Raw genomic sequence first — 16,527 nt, forward strand, 5'->3', positions numbered from 1 at the left:
TTTCAGGATTGATGTTATGGTAGTATACTAGTATATTCATAGAATGAAAACTTTTACTGCTCGTTTCATAGAAGAATCCATGTAAGGTTGCATCAGGAGTAGTAATTCGGGTAATTAAAAACGAGAGAAGTTACCAGAAGCTTATCTTGGCTTTGATGTCAGCTTCATTTTTTTTTTTTTGTGTATTGTTGTTGAGACTTATATTATATAGTCTTGAACAATTGGCTTTCCAGCTCCTTACTCTCTAATCTCTATAATTTCTGCAGGCATGCGTTGGGGGAACTTTATTGAATTATTTGAGTGAAACTGTTTCCACATATTCATCATGTGGAGTTCTGCTTCAAAAGCCATAGCGAAAGCTATTGGGTTCAAGAGCGACTCGACAAAGCCAAATCAAATCTCTTCAGAATGCTCGGACGATGAAGGTACAACAAACAGCAAAGAGGAAGGCTTGGAATGTCCAATATGCTGGGAATCCTTCAACATGGTTGAGAACGTTCCTTATGTTTTGTGGTGTGGTCATACTCTTTGTAAGAATTGTGTCCTTGGGATGCAACGTGCAGTCGTGAGACTCCCGACGCTTCCCATGCAGCTTCCGTTCTTTATCGCTTGCCCGTGGTGTAATCTCTTATCATTGAGGCTTGTCCACAAAGGAAATCTCAGGTTTCCCCGGAAAAACTACTTCCTCCTATGGATGGTGGAAAGCATGAATGGTGATCGGTCAAAGTCAACCTCCTCTGTCCACGAAGATCATCATCTACCCATATGCCCTGTGAATGGAAGCTTAGCTGTCAGAAATGAAGTTTACCATAGGAGGGTCCGATCATCTCAACTTGTTCAACAGTCAAATTCAAACCATCCCGAAGTTCACAACCAGAATAACTCCAGGTATCTTTATGCTGAAAGATTCCAGCTATCAGTTCGTAAGTCATTAGTGTTCTTTGTGCACTTGACAGCTAAATTCCCGTTGATAGTCATCTTTCTCCTCATCGTCTTGTATGCAATACCCGCCAGTGCAGCTATTTTAGCCTTGTACATTCTCGTGACCCTCCTGTTTGCTGTTCCTTCTTTTCTTGTCTTGTACTTTGCTTTACCTAGTTTGGACTGGCTGGTTAGAGAAATCGTCACCTAAGCTTCCAGGTTGCAAAAATCCAATCGTACAACTCTATGTATGCCCCAATTCGCAATTTGTTGACTTCTCCTTTCCTCCGACAGACAATTTACGTAGTTTCAAATCATGGAATGCTCTCCATGTGCCAAAATAGAGAACCAAAAAAAAACATGTTAGTGTGCTGTTGAGAAAATGTTGGACGTTTCCAGGATGGTCCAGGAATCCGATACTTAGAATATCCTGAAAATTTTCGCGTCGAATAGGTCTTTCTAGTTGTTTTATGTTACTAAGACTTTTGTATATTTGTATATATAAGTAGATGTGCTTCTGCAATAAAACAGTCTTCTTCTCTGAGACATTTTAGTTTCTAGTGTAAACTTTCTGTCTGTATTTACTGTATGCATGTTACTAGCTCGAATCAGTTAAAGTGAATCGGTTTGTTTCAATTCAAGTGAACCGATTTTCTAGTAGCTTGGAAATTGGAATCTAATGTAAACAAGGGCACAAACAAAACAATGTGTATTGTGGGGACTTGAGAATTCATGGGCGGTTGGGAAATTGTTTAGCAGCTTATCACATCAATCAACCCCAAATCCAAACTTAACATTATTAGAAAATGCTGAGCTGTTCACTGCATCCTCAATGGAAAGGATAATAGATATCTCATTGTCTACATTTTTTGCTTCGTCACGAAAGGATAATATAGATGTTTTGGACGTATTTGTTTAGGGTTTTAGGCGTTTGAAGCGTGGTTCGACTTGATCTTCGGCCGAAGGAAGATGGTAAACGAGAATCCAATGCTTTTGTTTTAACAAGATATTCGAACTTTTGACGGAAAAATAATTCCTTTTTTTAAACAAGGCATGATTGTCGGCACCAACCTTCTCTTTTTGGCCCCTCCTATTTGTATTGTATTTTTGAAATTATGCATTTTTAAATGATGAATTTAGTAACTTTAATGAACATTGACAATAATAATCAAACTAATTTATGGCCGTGATACACATTAGTTTTCTTCTTTGCACTTATTTATCAACCACCACAAGGGATCATTATCATGTATCCAAATGATTACTTCAAAATAACCATTTATCCAAATGAATCATTTCATGAAATCTAGTTTTTCCTTTTTTTCTCTTCCACCCTTTTATTTAGTGGAAAAATTATAAAGGTGCGATTGAAAAACTGTATAATTATATAATTATTATACGGTAATTATACGGTTTCGCGCGTTTGGACAACTGTGTAATTATTCGAAATTATGTAATTACGTGTAATTTGGAGGGTGTAATTACACAGTTTCAATTTCGACATCTCCATAGTTTTTTTTTTATTATTATATTATTTATATTTTATAATCTAATATTATAAATATTAATTGTACATAATATTTGTAATTACAACGTAATTATTAACCAAACAGCATAAAAAAATTAGTTCATACGTAATTATACGGTCGTGTAATTACATCCTAATAATAATATAGTCGCGTAATTATACGGTAACTTCCAAACAGACACAAAAATTACATGTGTATTTTGAATTAATATCTCAAATTCAAAAAAAAAAGTTCTTTTTCAGGTTTCCCAGTATTTCTTACGGCCGTGTAATTCAAGACAAATCTCTCATTCCAACTATCATTCACATATATTGTAGATCGAGCATCTACTTATTAGTTAATGGATGAGACGTTGAAACATCACTTCAATCATAATATATTTATTTTCTAAAATTGTGTAAGACATACAATATCCGTCTCTAATTAATCGTCATTCTTTTTTTTTTGGTATTTTGTATAAAAAAGGTCATAAATAATTATGGATGGATGGAGTAAAAGTAAAAATTGAAACTTTACTTCCATGATTTTCATCTTTGGGACTTCACTTACATGAATGATAGCGGATCTTTCCCGCTTTCCACGCTTTTTTATTCTCTCTCTCTCTCTCCCCTTGCTTTGCGAGTTTTTGCAAATTCCCAAGAAAAAGCAAATTGAATCCCATCAAGTCATTAGGCAGGTGAGGTTCTTGGCTTCCTGCTTCATCACAGGCCCCTCTCTCCAAATTTTAAATAATAATAATGTCAAACCTATCACCACACCTACCGGAGAACACAAATAATTTATAATCTTCAATCTATTTCCTGATAGTTTGATCGTTCGGATTGAGTAATTGGCACTATTCTTCATCTGGGTCTCGAATGTTTCGTTGAAAAGGTATGATCTTTCGCTCAGTTTTTGCGTTTTGATGGTAAAACTTGAATTGGGTATGATGTTTTCTATGCAAAGGATTGGTGTAAGTTTGCTTTTGTTTTATGATTTGATAATAATAGATTGGTTAGGAAGAGGCAAAACAAAAGTGATGGATGGATTAATCTGATTTGAGAATAGATAATCAGATTCTAATCATTTGGATCAATTCAAGCTTTTGGGAGAAATGATCATCTCTCTCTCTGGTTCTCTCACATTACAATTGTAATTACTTATTTGTTGTATTACTTACAAAGTTTATGTGTTAGATTATATGAGGGAGCGAGAGTTACTATTGGATGAAAGGGACATAATAGGACATTGAATAGTAGAATTTGCTTGCTCTGTTCTTCCTTTATTTTCACACTTTTAGCTTTTGTGAGAAGAAGATAGCTGTGCTACAGACTGATCGATGATGCTCTTTCGTAATTAACATTCGTATTAACAATAGATGATGTTGTAATTTAACTCATCTTGCTCGAATCTTATAGGAAAAAAAACTCTCATTTCATTTCGTTCTGAGTCATTTGCGGTGTCTCTTGCGAACAATGATTTTTTTCCTTCAACTGATGTGTTGCAAGCTTGTCAACAGATGTTTGACTTTAAGAAGAAAAATTGTTGATTGATCTTGTGTTTTCTTTCATGACAGCTAATTACTCATCCCTCTTCCTTCCTTTTCCAGGATTGTGAACTTGCTCAGTAAGACTGCATGATGGTTGATGATAAGATAGACATGCCAGAGATCCTAGAGACGTCTTCGCTTCAAGTTGGGAATAAAATGACTGATGATGAGATTGATATCGTAGAAATACCAATGGCTTCTGAGATTCAAATTGGAGATATAACGGCTGAGAACGCACTTGATGTCTCGGAGATCCTCAAGACTTCCGAGCATCAAGTTGGAAATTTAACAGCTGATGAGAAAGTTGATGTCCTAGAGATCCTTGAGAACTCTGAGTTTGAAGTTGGGGATATGATGGATCAGGGGAAGATTGATGTGCTGGAGATTCCAGAAAATTCTGGGCTCGAACTTGTTAGAGATAGAAAAAAGTCCTCTATACGCTCCCGTTATCTCAAACCTTCATCAGGCTCCTGCCATGATCTTTGCAAATATGGACATAGACATGCTGCTGACGAAGATTCAAAGAATCCCAAATTTAAAAGAAGCATAACACTAAAGACTATTCGAGAGACTTATATGAGAAATAAGCAATTAGCATTGGATCGTGAGTCTTCTCTTGATCCTCAGAGCCACAGACTTTCTGATGTTTTTATTAGCATTTCTGAACCGGGTCAAAAATTGAAAAGAAATACAACGTTCCAGGGTCTTGGAACTGTTCAAGAGGATTTGGGCTCACCCGCGAAAAATGTGTGCATACCATTGGATGACTGCTCTGGCGAAGGTTTGGATCTGGAAACTGTTCAAGAGACGGTGACATTGGAAAGGAGAAATACGGATTTGTCACTGGATTGTAATGATGATTATGATCCTTCTGGTATCACAAGTGCCATCATGCCCTTGTCTGATAAAGTAACAGCCCCCTCCAAAAATGGGTTGTTGCCACTCGAGGACACAGATGTTTCTTCAAAGCAAGCTACTGGTCCACAGCAGAAAACAAAGCTCTTTAAGCCACTTTCTGGGTCAACACCAGGATCTTCGAAGAGTAGTAGAGATGGCGAAAGCAGAAAAACAAAGGAAATAGGAGGTCCGTCGATGAGTCCAGCTTTAGATTCTAATACCAGAAGAAGTAGCCCAGCTAATGGAAAGAAATCGTGGAATAGAAATTCATCGGACAAAAAGGTGTTGCGTCCACAACCTGTTGCTTCGTCTCCCAAACATCCCGTCAAGAAAGCTGCTTCAGTCACAAATGGCAAGAGCCCCAGGAACCTAGTTGTTGGAAGATCTACTATGAAGAACGAAACCAATGCTAGAAAATTGAAACCCGTGAAAACAAGGAGTGAGGATGTAGTGCCAGAGAAGACTTTGTACATCATCGAGTCTAGCATGAATACCGAGAGTGGCGAGGCTGCTCAAACTGATGTTAACATCAGTGACTTGTCTCCATCTTCTAGTTCCGATGATAAAAACTTGAAATATGGTCGAAAGAGTACTGGTCGTGGACGATCTCCTCCACCTGTTGAGAAGAAAAGCTTGAGACGTACTAAAACCGGTACTCCTACAAACCGATCACTTCCGGTTTCGTTTGAGAAGAAAGGCTTAAGAAAAACACAATATGGATCTCCTGGTGCTACTGCTGCCTTCTCGTCTCCATCTTCATTGTCATTGCGAAGGTCTGACCATAGTGCGAGAACATCCTCTAGACAGAATGAAACTGGAAGCAACCGTCAAAAGGTTCACTTAAGACGGACTCCTGCTGCCACCCGACTGCTACCGGCCTTGACTTCATCTTCCGAGAAAAAAGTCGTCTTGCGACACACTCAATATGGTACTAATGCTCCTCGATCGTTGGCATCTCCAACCTCATTGGCATCCCCCTATTCTGGTTATGGTCGGACATCCTCTAAACGTGATCAGAGTGGATCAGACAACAAAAGGTTGATTACAAAGATGGAGAAAAGGAGTATAACTAGAAAGAATGCCGTTAGCAGGACGGAGGAGAAAGACATGTCCGTTGGGCAAAAGCTAAAATTTAGAAGAGGGAGAGTGCTAGAGCCTCAGCTGGAGATTATTGCACCAAGAAGACTAAAATTCAGACGAAGAGTATCTGTTGACAGTATTCTGAGCAAGGGAGTCAACACTGAAAGTGGAAGCTTGAAGAAAGGTGATGATCAGCTGGAAATTATTGCACCAAGAAGACTAAAGTTCAGACGACGAGTATCCGTTGACAGCATTCTGAGCAAGGGAGTCGGTACTGAAACTGGAAGCTTGAGGAAAGGAGACGATGAGAGTAAGGTTGAGGTTGAAAGTGTCCAATCCGACTCGACCAAGAAAATTATGCTGAAACACCAAGATGTTGTGGCACGAAAGAAAGACACAGACACTTTATTATTCAACAATGTTATTGAAGAGACAGCTAGTAAACTCGTCGAGTCCAGGAAGAGCAAAGTCAAGGCCTTGGTTGGAGCTTTTGAAACTGTCATCTCTCTCCAGGAGAAAAAACCCAACTGATCGCGTATCCTATCGGTTATCGCTAAGACGAAGAAAAAAGAAAAAAAAAAAAAACTACAGCATATACTTACAAGAACTTTGGGTGAGAGAGTTTCATTTGTGTGCAATGGTTTGAAGATTGGTTACTGGAGAGAACTCCTATTATCCTTTTTCTTCATTTGTGAGGCTATTGAATTGCTTTTTTATAGATGAGTGAAAATTTATCTACCTGTTTGTACATAATGCAGGATGGTTAAATTTCAAGCAATTGCGTGTTGATTAATTCATTGGTGATATAATTATTTGGAATAAAGTTGATTGCTTCTGATGTACTCAAAGTGCGTTCCTTAAAAGTTAAACTCGTGAGAGTCCTCACGTACGATGAAATATCTTAACCATCGCGTAATGCATTTGTCGACGATGTGAGAATAATTGAACACATTATTATCGAATCGAACAACAAAAATATCCCTATCAATTCAATTGAACCGGATGAAAAATCGAATCGAAGCATACCACACGTTAATGTTTGGCATAAAGTAATCATAAATGAATACTTTAGCGCCACAGAGAACACCACCGCATAAGAGATTATGGCGACGGCGACGGCGACTGCGATGGCGTCGTTTTGTCTGTCTTCTTCCTCCTCTGCCATTTCCAGTTTAGCTCCTCTTGTCTCTAGAAGAGCTTCTTTCCCCACTGGTTCCAGCTCCAATTTCACAAAGTAGTCACCAATTAATGTTTGCTTTTACTCACTGTTTGTTTTGATAAATGATTGATTTCACTAAAGTTGTTTGTTTTGTAGGTTTCGTGTCAATTGCAGCTATGCAGCTCAAAGCGATTACAAGTCAAACACGATCGATGTTGCAGCTGATGTGAAATCGGAACGGGTATGAGCTTTTCAACCACGTTGTCGCGTAACTCAATAACAAAAGTTTTGAACCAACATACAAATATATGCTTTTCTTAGTAGCTTGTAGTTTTAGGAGGAAACGGATTTGTTGGTTCCTCAATATGCAAAGTAGCCGTGTCCAAAGGCATAGAGGTTGTAAGCCTAAGCAGGTATTGAGAATCCTTCTTACAATTGTCTTGTTTATTCGATTCCAGTAGTTGAATTTCGTTGTCTATTGTTCTCAGGTCTGGCCGCCCGGCGTACTCCGATTCATGGGTAGATCAGGTTACTTGGGTATCAGGTATGCTCTGCCATTTTTCTTCATTACTTGCGTATCAGGCATGGTCTATAGTGTTTCGCTAACAAGTTTGTTTTTTTACACTGCTTCTAAATTGCTTTAATTGCAATAGAATAATAGTATTCATTTGTGATGAAGAAAAGATGACACGTAATAATAACTTCCATTTGATCTTTTCAAAGCTTTTCATGATCAGAGAGCTTTTTGGCAGTATACTTTGCATACAAACGTGCAATTTTTGTCCTTTTTTTCTCTTCATTTCTTGCGTGGCAGGCATGGTCTGTAATGTTGCAAAAACAAGTTTGGTTTCTTATATCGTTACTAAATAGTATGCGATTGTGCTGAAAATGTGTGACAACTGATAACAACGTTCGTTTTCATTTATTCAAAGTTTGGTATGATCAGAGAGTTTTTTAGCGGTTTACTTTCTATACAAAGGTGCAATTTTGTTAAATCGTCTCTGTTATTGTGCAGGAGATGTTTTCTATATAAACTGGGATGACATTCTTCTTGGAGCCACTGCAGTAGTTTCAACACTTGGAGGCTTTGGTAGTGAAGAACAAATGATAAGGATTAATGGTGAGGCCAATGCTGTGGCTGTTACTGCTGCAAAAGATTATGGTAAGCGATTGATTTTCAGTGAGAGTTATGGCTTAAAACTTTTTCAATGTGTCTTGAATGTTGCCTCTGTATTTTTTTTAGGTTCACATAATGATTTCTGGCATGCTAGCGCTTCAGGATATTAGATTGGTGTAATTTAGTCCCTGGCCCTGATTTTTTCTTTCTTCTAAAAGTATTCCAGCTTATTCTTTTGTAGATATTTTGTCGATCAGCTCTTTTCTCTCAGGAAAGCATTTCTAATATCTTCCTATTTTCTTGTAGGGGTTCCCAAGTTCATCTTGATATCTGTACATGATTACAATCTACCACCATTTTTGCTCTCGTCTGGATACTTTACTGGGAAGAGGAAAGCAGAATCAGAGGTTCTTTCTAGATATCCAAACTCTGGTAATTTACAAATCATCTTAATCTTTAGTCATATTCACTTGCAAAAATATATACTATAATATATATATAGTTGGTTTAGTTCTTAGGTGCAATAAATAGAGTTGCTTTTGATAGTGTTTTAAAAGTATCGGATTTTCTCAGGTGTTGTGTTACGTCCTGGTTTCATATATGGGAAACGTAAGGTGAATGGTTATGAAATTCCTCTAGACGTGATCGGAGAACCATTAGAAAAGATCCTGGGTTCCGTTGAAAGTTTCACAAAGCCTTTGAGATCTCTTCCTGCTTCAGATCTACTCCTCGCTCCACCAATCAGTGTCGATGATGTGGCTCTCGCAGCGGTGAATTCAATAAGCGACGACTCCTTTGGCGTTTTCACAATAGAGCAAATCAAGGAAGCAGCAGCAAAGGTGAAAGTATGAAGTTTCTATTTCTTCCCTATTAATAATGGAATTAATTAGTAAAGTATAGGCGATCCTGTTGTAAAATAAAAATGTAAACTTTGGATCTACAACCTACCACTGTTCATATCGAGCTACTATACTCTTGGATTAGCTTATACACGTATGATAATATATACATGATCCTTTTCGTATTCATTATATTAGTCAAAGGCTCAAGAGACCGACTACGTGTATGTATGTTTATAGTATTTCATGTAGTCGGAGATATTTTCCATTAACATACAAGTAAAAACAATCCTTGATTGTGAGTTTCATGTCGGCCGGAGAGTGATTGGAGTTTATGTTCGCCGTTAACAATCCATCGGAAAGTAGTTGGATTATCATCAGAAACGATCGGCCCAAATATTGAGTCTGGGTTCAAATTGGGCCCGAATGATCATAACCTTTTAACGACTCTCTACATCAATTAGAGATCTGTTTCTGACTATAGTATTTTTCCTGTTTACAAGGTAGTCAAACTCGGCAGGAGATATATAGAACGTGGAACGGTAGTAACATTAAGTTCCGAAAATTCCAACTATTTTTAGTTTAAGGATTAAAAAAAGAATAATAAAAAAAAAAGAATAATAAAAAAATTTAAGGATTAAAATATAAAATTTTAAAACTTAATAAAACATAAAGTGAGAACGGTAGGAATGCAGTTCTACCGATCTTACGTTCCGAAACTAAGTTCCTACCGCTTCTATTAATCCGTTCCAAAGGGTGAGAACTGTTGCGCCGATCTATGTCGAAATGTAGGATCGGCCTACGCTCCGGATCGGGTTCTTGACTACCATGCCTGTTTGTATATAGAGAAATTCTCTTGTCCACCTTATGTAACATGTCGGCCCTCATAAATCATATCAAAATTTGACATGTTAATGTTCGGGACATAAAATATTAATTTTTCCATTTCATTTGTAATTTTCTTATAGAGATAGTAACGTAATTAAATTTTTTGCGGATAGTTTTGATACTTAAAACTTATACGTGCCAAATTATGATATACATATGTAAGTGATTACGTGTTAAATAATATTGTGCATACAAGAACTTCTCTTGTACATATTTACTTGTGGCAGAATATCAAAATCGATCAAAAGAAAGTTTTTATTTAGATCATAACAAAAGAGGAACATCAAGATTTTGGATAGACTGAAGGAGACAGAGAAAGATCGACTCTTAAATATTATAGGCTGTATTTCTACCAGGTGTACAAGTACAATAACTCTTAAGCATAACTCTTCTGTGTCAATGATCAATCCCTTCATTAATAAATTTCCAGCCTGTAAGAACAAAGCAAAAAAATTATCAAAAAAAAAAAAAGAAGAAGAAGAAAGCAAGAGATGGTCCTTAGATTTGAATTCTTGCATGTAGGTTCACTAAAACTCCTATCAGCCCTAATTTGATCCAATGTTATTCAACTCTTTGCCCTCGTTGTTGTCGTTGTTTAGGGACCCTCTTTGATTCTTGACATTATTATTTACATATGGAGAAAATCGGCAACATCCCATTTTTATTTCTTTCTATGCATGAGACGTATCATTATTAGAATTGGGTAATTCACTTAGAATATTGAGAATTAATCCAACGTGTGAACGTACTAGCTAGAAAACGATTTGAATATTAATGAGCGTAACTCCGAATCATCAATTAATGGAGGAGTAACCCTAACCTAGAATGTCAATATATGTAGGGGGTTAAACCTAGCATGGTCCCTTAAAAGGTTATGACCACGCACTTGTTTATGGTGAAAATTCATGCTGGGGATCTTTTATTATCTCTTAGGGTTTATATCTAAATCATTATATTCTAGGTATAACTTTATCCACTCAAATTGTTAAGGGTTGTCGTATAAACACGCTAATATTCAACTCTCATATGGTCCATAAAGTTTAAGTCGCACAAATTTTTTGTCCGATTATGATATGTAATAATTTTAGGTTCATTTATATAAACACGTAATTAGTCAATATGCATGTGTATTTGAGTGAATATGAAAATACAAAACACCATCTATTTTAATACGGAGGTAGTAATCGACTTGTAAGAAGATCATAGAAGTGTCAGCTATCGACATATTGTTTTTCTTAACTATCATCTATCGACTTGACGATATTTGTCAGCAACATCAATAATATATATGTAGGGAGATATATAGCTAGACATCAATATTATTATTATTATTATTATTATCATTATTATCTTCTCAAATATCAGGCACAAATTAATATTATTATTATTATTATTATCTTCTCAAATATCAGGCACAAATTAATTCCATATGACGTTGTTGGTCTTCATATATATATATATATATTGTGACTTCCTGTTGTAAAATGGAGAACAAAACCAAAAGTAATCACAATCATTGCCTCTAATTGATTTGGACGTACAAAGCGATATATTAATTTCTTGTATACATTCGATCTGTATATAGAAATTTGGAATGATTTTGATTGTGAATGATTAAGAGTTTATTCTATTTGCATTCCTTGTGACCTGATATATTAGTAATTCCTAATGCATGTACAGCAAGTATTAGGTCTATCATATGAGACTTGGCTCAAATTGCTTGTCCATGATATATGAAGTTAACATATATATACTATCTTCGTCCCAAAATAGATGCAAATTTTTCAATGCAATTTGTATGTAAAATTTTGCATCTATTTTGGGACGGAGGGAGTATATATATATATATATATATAGACAAGTAATTTTTGTAGTGATTTATCCACAAGCGAGAAAACGTTCCTTTCGCATACTTCAATTTTCATCCTCTGGATTGTCTCATATCTTTTCAACAGACAGTTGAGAGGATAGATTATATTAGACATATCAAAAAAAGGAAAAGAAAAAAACTATACGGTATGGCAACAAATATAATTACTCGATTACAACTTCAAAATGAAACAGATTTATTAAGTTTTTTAATTTATACAATACTACCTTATCATTAACAGTCCACCAAAAGAAAAAAACTTGTCCCAACTTCACATTCTTGAACATTTGGATGGAGAGATTAATCAATCCTGATTCTGGCGAGTTTTTGACTATCTTCTTCGAATAATTCAACAAATCATAGATGGAAATCCTTTGTCCGCTTCGAATCGATTCAATATGATCCGAAAATTACTAGTATACTACATTTATATTCAACTTGAATCACTTGGCCGTGTTATTATTGTGAAGGACAACTTGTTGCCTGTGTTGCGGCCTGATTAACTTGCTGCTGGTAAAGCGCCGCCATCTTGTTGTAAAAAATCCATGTTCATTGCCTGCAACAAAGTTACCATATCTCATACACAATTAGGACACTAAATTTGAGATGTTATAATTGCATAGTTTATTGTCGAGTCGAATTTTGGCTTGCGTCTACTTTTTTTCTATTCATTATGTAAAAGAAATATTTAAAATAAAAACATCTAACCGGCGAATAAACAAAGCTGAAAAAAAACTTTATCATCAAGTGTGAGTTAACTTACTTGTGCCATATATGCCGAGTAAGGATCAGGCAAAGTGGCGGCTGGGGTTGACGGTAATTTGACTGAGGTAGTGGCAACAGGGTCGTGACGGTAATTTGACTGAGGAGCAGGAGTTGTTGTACTCTGTAATGGCAGTACCATATTTGGAACAACAAAAGGAGTCTGGTGATGAGCAAATGGGTGACCGGAGACACCGACAGAGGGATCGATGAAGGAAGGAAGAATTCCGACAGCTCCTCCTGCGGCTGCCATTCGTGCTAAGAGAGACATTTGCTGGATTTGTTGTTGTTGTTGTTGCTGCATCATCATCAGTTGTTGTGGATTCTGTGCATCATATTCATGTTGCCACTAGTAGTAGTACTCATGAACCGAACTAATGTCTTTAATTGTTTTAAGTACTGAATCACTTCATCTAGCATTGAAGCCTTGTCCGTCTGCAACAAGATCAAAATATATAATAGTCATAAAAGAACTCATAATTGACTAATTGTTATAGAAGCAACGACAACAACAAAACCAGCCTCAGTTCCACAGAGTGGAATCAACTAATTGGTATAGAAGCCTTTTAACATAGAGTATGTATCTGACCTTGCTTGCATTAGGGACTAGCTTTTGAAGATCCTTCATCTTTTGATTAATCCTATCTCTTCTTCTCTGCATGCAACAAACAATTCTATTCATTAATTAATACGAACTAGGATATTGTATCCATTAATTCCATGTATTATTATAGTCTAACTAAGATAATCATGTTAGGGAATTGCCATAGTTACCCTCTCAGATAAGTTATGAACATCAGCTGCTCTGCTTCGTCTTGTCGCTGTTGATTGTGATTGCCCCATTTCTCCTCTAGTCTCACGATCTTCTTCTGTTCTCCTCTGTGCATACAAACAAATACAATTTTGCTCATCATGTTTACTTAAATTTTCATACAAATAATAAGAAAACCGGAAATTCAACTCATATCTAATTTACTATAAAAATTTGGCGGGGCGAAACGTAAAAGATTGATTGTAATTTTGGAGGTTTTTTCAACTAACCGATCCGCCATGACAAGCAGAGTCCTCATATTTAGTTCTAGAGGTCTTCAAGCTCCGAGAAGAATTGAACGATCCAATAGTCACCATTGTTGTATCTTGATCTCGGCAAAACGTGGCGCTAGCACTGCCACACGCACTAGGAACAACCCTTTCCTTTAGACTCCTTTCGACGAAATTCCTATCAGGTTTGTCAGAATCTGGCCTGACTCGCTTCTTCCATATCCCAGGAGATACCATTTGAACTTGGCCGGAGCTGTATTTGCTACTAGAGGATGCTGCGGCAGTATTATTGTTTCCTGGAGCTGCCTGGTTGTGGTCAGGATGGACTTGGAAGGGTACATTAGTCATTTCGTTGTACGTAGCTTGATGGACTATAGACTCTAATGTGTCGTTGGAGGACCTAACCCATGTTGCTGGCTTCGTTTCTAGACCGGAAGCCGGAACCATCCCGCCATGACCATGCATGGCTAATTGACCATTTTCCCATGTTAGTTCTGCAACTTCATAGTTTGACCTATACAAGTTAAACAAAAACATACATTATTAGACTAGAACCTATATTGTAAATTGTAATATAATTAATTTTAGGCAGACCTTTAAAATGCATAAGCTATCAGAGATTTTGTATTTTGATGACACCCTTTAGCAAGAAATAATTATTGTTATACTGGGAATTAGAAATTAGGAAATCCTAATATTGGATTGTACTCTAGGAAATTAGCTCTTACTCTAGGAAAGTTCCTGACAAGAAAGAAACAAGACATTATAGACTTTCTGCCAAAGATTTGCAGAAAATCCGTTTAAAACTAGAGCCATAGTGTTTTTCCTAATATGACTCTAAAAAATGTATTTTTACTAAAAATGACAAAAAAAAACACGTCTTTTAAGATTGTCTTTAACAAAATGGAACATGCTTTAGGTTCAATTCTAACACATCATAAATGGGCAGAACACACGGAACTAGCAAGATGAAGAATAAATTCCTAACACGAATAATATAGATGGAAATTCAATTGGTATTGATGCCCGAAATTCCTAGGAACTTCCTCAAAATTGTATTGGGGAAAAATAAATCCATACATAGGATTATGAAACCGAGAGTGCTGCACGTGTAGAGATCTGTTGTCCTCCTCAAAAGTACTTGGTCTTGTCTTTGTTAATGTTGTTGTTGCAGCTAACTTATATTCCATTTTCGGAACAACACGCTCACTCATGGATTATATATATATGAATTGTAGTTTTCTTTTGAAAGAAAAATGATGATAATATAGAATTTGAGGGGCTCTGATCTTTCTTCTATAGTTGTCTATTTAAAGGGTCCCCCTTCTTAATTAATTAAATTCCTGATGGGGTCACATGTTGGATCTTTGATTAAGATTTTTTATATATAAATTAATGATTTATAAATAAACATGTGGTAGAGATAAACTTTCCATTCGAGAAAGATAGAGGTTTGCATCAGTATTAATTTTGCACAAATAGTCTCACTTTTACCAATTTGATGCTATATAGGAGTGCCCTCGCAGGGTTTAATGGTTGATGGCTAATTATGTGTTCGAGCTATTGTTAGGCACATGATTCATTTTTATGAATAATCGGGAGAAATGTATTACTGATCAAATTAATGTCGCTACATCATTCAAGTAGCATGATAATCGTCCTTGCGCATTTCTTCTATTAGCAATACTATGAGTCAAACAATTGCTTCCTCTTGGTACAAAAATAAAATTGTATAAAAGAAAATACGAAGCTAAAGTTTAATCTTACAAATTAACTCTTTACAAGATAAAAAGCAAACACCATTACATTTAAGAGCATCGATGAATGCATAAAGGACATCCGATTTCCACTATGACATTTGCGTATCCATTTGATCGAGCTAGGAAAACTCCCATTAAGATAGCTAAGGCTTCTGCATCCCGAATGCCTTCTTCGAAAAAAACCGATTGGAGAGGATCAAAACATTAGCCGAGTGATCCCTAATGACATTGCCCACACAATGTCGTTTCCGATTATAACCGCAATTCCAAATTGTAAGAACTGGTTCATGCATATGGCTAGATTTTTTCTTGAATGTCATTTCACATCGAGATCTTTAGTACAATTGCAAAGGACACTTTCCTGACATGTTACCTAAAGTTAAAAACAAGTAAGAAGACATTTCCATGTGAGATGGTAGTAGTAATAATAAATACTCTCAAGTCTCATCGTGAGATACTAGTAGTAATAAATACTCTTAAGTCTCACTCTTATCGTTGACCGTAACTAACCACCGACCTCAATTTGGTACCTCATCAGAAATAGTTTTGTTATCCTTCCGTCCAAAAATACTTATATATAAATATGATTAGTATTTTCGGACATATGTAGTAATAAATCTTGTTCGGCTGAATGAAGTTTTGGATATTTGCATGGTCAATGATTCATGATTAGGCTATATATATATATATATATATATATATAATATGTTCATAACTTTTTTATTTCCTCGATATTATAACTCGTCCTCAAAAATGTTATTTTAACGATTAATATCGATAAGAGGTTGGATGCATCAATTCGTTTGTTGTATCCTAGAAGATGTTAAATGATCTATTATTGAAGACGACTTTTGTTGGGAGACATTATATATATAAAAAAAGAAATGCTAGGGATAGTGACTTAATGTAGTGACTGATGTAGTGATTAATGAGATGATGACACGTGTCACTAAATCTAATGTTTTAATTATTTTTACTTTGAATTTAAGGAAATAAAATCACAATTCAAGACATTTTATGCCACATGTCATCATCTCATTAATTCACTACATTAAGTCACTATCCGTAGCATTGCTCATATAAAAAATAAGAAATAAGATCGAAACAACGAGAAAGATTAACCTGGATCGAATGAA

The 16,527-nt window shown here is 36.0% G+C and overlaps 2 protein-coding genes and 1 pseudogene across 2 annotated transcripts; 2 read left to right on the forward strand and 1 right to left on the reverse strand.

Moving 5' to 3' along the window:
- The first annotated feature begins 325 nt into the window (after nucleotides 1-325).
- LOC139883803 (uncharacterized) lies at nucleotides 326-1,132 on the forward strand. Its single transcript, XM_071867928.1, has one exon. The coding sequence runs from the start codon at nucleotides 326-328 to the stop codon at nucleotides 1,130-1,132; it is 807 nt and encodes a 268-aa protein (XP_071724029.1).
- Nucleotides 1,133-7,082: 5,950 nt separating this feature from the next.
- On the forward strand, nucleotides 7,083-9,082 carry LOC139883801 (uncharacterized protein At1g32220, chloroplastic-like). The gene is made up of 7 exons (XM_071867927.1): nucleotides 7,083-7,189; nucleotides 7,271-7,355; nucleotides 7,439-7,527; nucleotides 7,603-7,658; nucleotides 8,130-8,276; nucleotides 8,538-8,663; nucleotides 8,805-9,082. Exons 1-7 carry the CDS (start codon nucleotides 7,083-7,085, stop codon nucleotides 9,080-9,082), a joined length of 888 nt encoding a protein of 295 aa, XP_071724028.1.
- Nucleotides 9,083-10,354: 1,272 nt separating this feature from the next.
- LOC139883804 (transcription factor UNE10-like) lies at nucleotides 10,355-14,845 on the reverse strand (annotated as a pseudogene).
- Nucleotides 14,846-16,527: the final 1,682 nt, after the last annotated feature.

This window comes from Rutidosis leptorrhynchoides, unplaced genomic scaffold (genome assembly GCF_046630445.1).
Source record: "Rutidosis leptorrhynchoides isolate AG116_Rl617_1_P2 unplaced genomic scaffold, CSIRO_AGI_Rlap_v1 contig455, whole genome shotgun sequence".
Taxonomy (NCBI): Eukaryota; Viridiplantae; Streptophyta; class Magnoliopsida; order Asterales; family Asteraceae; genus Rutidosis; species Rutidosis leptorrhynchoides.

Coding starts and splice junctions, on each gene's coding strand:
- LOC139883803 (XM_071867928.1), top strand. CDS start 326: ATGTGGAGTTCTGCTTCAAAAGCCATAGCGAAAGCTATTGGGTTCAAG.
- LOC139883801 (XM_071867927.1), top strand. CDS start 7,083: ATGGCGTCGTTTTGTCTGTCTTCTTCCTCCTCTGCCATTTCCAGTTTA. Junction 7,356..7,438: donor CTGATGTGAAATCGGAACGG/GTATGAGCTTTT, acceptor TTTTCTTAGTAG/CTTGTAGTTTTAGGAGGAAA. Junction 7,659..8,129: donor TCAGGTTACTTGGGTATCAG/GTATGCTCTGCC, acceptor GTTATTGTGCAG/GAGATGTTTTCTATATAAAC.